General features: G+C 34.0%; 1 protein-coding gene across 1 annotated transcript in view; it reads right to left on the reverse strand.

Annotated features, from left to right (window-relative positions):
• Window positions 1-2,500, reverse strand: part of LOC122244837 (glutamate receptor ionotropic, kainate 5-like) — a 17,036-nt gene that overhangs the window by 3,530 nt on the left and 11,006 nt on the right. The window contains exons 6-7 of the mRNA XM_086554771.1: window positions 1,586-1,803; window positions 248-399 (exon numbers count right to left, since the gene is read on the reverse strand). Of these exons, the coding sequence (XP_086410897.1) occupies window positions 248-399; window positions 1,586-1,803 (370 nt within the window). The remainder of the gene's footprint in view (window positions 1-247; window positions 400-1,585; window positions 1,804-2,500) is intronic.

A 2,500-nucleotide genomic window follows, 5' to 3' on the forward strand; every position in this document is an offset into this window, starting at 1 on the left:
TTTACAATATGATTTGACGTGGTTTGTAGTATACCATAGGGTCCAATTTAAGGCGAGCAATTAAACGTCATAAACTTATATAAAAAGACTTATCCACCAAGAAAGACAAACCCACCAATCTAGAAATCGAAAGTTACCAACAGCTTATGAAGAAAAATCTGACAAATAACAGAAACTTGAATACCCGTCCTAGTATTAAAAAAAACCCACTTGACTGCTCCTGAAATAAAAGAAATCTCGAACCAACCTGAAATCCCATGATATGGCTTTTCTCATAGAAGTTTCGTCGCAGATTGCAGCGAACTTCCCAGTTGCAATACTTTCCCTCCCACTCCAACAGTCAGGGATTGTGCCGGACATCCTGTTGAAAGCTCTCCGCCGCACTTGGTCTTGCGATTCCTGCGGTTGAAGAAGTGCCACAAAGGGAACGTCTTCTACTTTGCTATCTGGTGTTAAGGGCTATCTATTGCTACTGCTATTAGTACTACTGCTGCTATTACTGTTGCTATTAATTGATGATCAAGTATTGGATTTTATTATCATTATTTCCATCATCACGATCAACCCGAATGATCATCATTATGAATGATCATCATTATCTTCACTTGTAATGTTGTCATCATTGCTGTTAATATTATTTTCATTATCTGTCTATTCTATTGTTAAATTTATAATTATTATCATCATTAGTAGTAGTTTCATTATTATCATCGTTATTGTTGTTGCTGTTATCATCATTATCGTTATCATTATTATTATTATTATTATTATTATTATTATTATTATCATCATTACTATCATTGATAATATTATCATTATTATTATTACTATTATTATCAGTATTATTATCATTATTCTTCTCATTCTTATTATTATCAGTATTATCATTACACTAATCATCCTTGTTACTATCACTGTTATTATTATCATCATTATAATAATCCTTATTATCCTTATTATTATCATTACATTATCATTATCATAATCATTATTATCATTATCAATATCATTATCGAAATCATATTAATAATAATAATTATCATTATTATAATGATAGCAATAATGATAACAATAATTACGATAATAATAATAATATTAATAATACTAAAAATACTAATACTAATACTAACACTAATACTAATACTAATAATAATGATAATGATAATGATAATGATAAAAATAATAACAATAATAATCATAATAATAATAACAATAATGATACTAATAATAGTAATCAAATGATAATATTAATAACAATAATATAATAATAATTACCATAGTAATCATAATAATAATAATAATAATGACAACAATAGTCATAACAATGATAATAATAATAATGATAGTAATAATGATTAGTAATAATAATATTATCATTACCATTATTGTAGTGGTAAGAATTATAGTAGTATTAATTAATTCAAATACCGTTATTGTAATAATCACCATTTTAGTAGCAACATTTATTTAATATTCACTAAATATTCTGTATTACTTCATCACCATTATCTTTACCATCAGCAATATTCTTAGGACTAAAATTACATGGATTATTTTCCTTCCAGTGACAGCACAACGCACTGACCTCCAAGTATGTGAGCATCATAGCACCAGACTCCAACCGCCAAGGCAGGTCACTCTGGGCCACGAGGTCAGCCAGGGAGTCGATGGGGATGGTGACCCGAGGCACAGTCAGCATGGCGGTCAGGATGCCACTGTAGGAGGACATGAACACCAGGGATGCCAGGAGCCAGGTAGCCACTAGGATGCGTCCGCCGTCTCTAGGTGGGAGCCACTCCGAGCCTGCAAGAAGACAAAAATGGGTGGAGTGCCACAAGAGAGAGAGAGAGAGAGAGAGAGAGATAGAGAGAGAGAGAGAGAGAGAGAGAGAGAGAGAGAGAGAGAGAGAGAGAGAGAGAGAGAGAGAGAGAGAGAGAGAGAGAGAGAGAGAGAGAGAGAGAGAGGTTCGCACTGGTCCGAAGACTCATTGTCGCCTTCCTCTTTCTTCAGTAGTGTAGAGGCAACGGCCTCCATTTTCGTACCCTGGGGATCTTCGTCTTCCCGGGAGTTAGAACGACCCCCCCTTCGTGAGGCAGCATTATGCTGAAGCCCTCCAAAGCGCGCATTCCAACAAGGGCAGGGTGAGGGAGAGAGAATAATAATAAGGATAATAAAACTCGTTCACTTCCACACACTTCTTAGTTACTCTAAAGTGTGATTTGTAGAAATTATGAAACACAATGCTAATATTGTTATCAGGATTATGATCTTATCAAATAAAATCTTGTGATCTAATTGCAAAAAAAAAATGTAAACACGAAAGTTAGAATGAATTATGCCCCAATGAACCCAAAGCCGAGTAGCTGGTCCTGGTACACTCTCGAGCCGAAGATTGATATTCAGAAGAAAGTCCTAAAACCTTAGGCTTTCGAGTATAGATTCCGAAAGCAGCGCAGTTATACCTAAAAAAATTAAAGTATCTATGATAAACCATGTTGAA

This window comes from Penaeus japonicus, unplaced genomic scaffold (assembly GCF_977035675.1).
Source record: "Penaeus japonicus unplaced genomic scaffold, GWHDUDI00000001_assembly GWHDUDI00000030, whole genome shotgun sequence".
Lineage (NCBI taxonomy): Eukaryota > Metazoa > Arthropoda > Malacostraca > Decapoda > Penaeidae > Penaeus > Penaeus japonicus.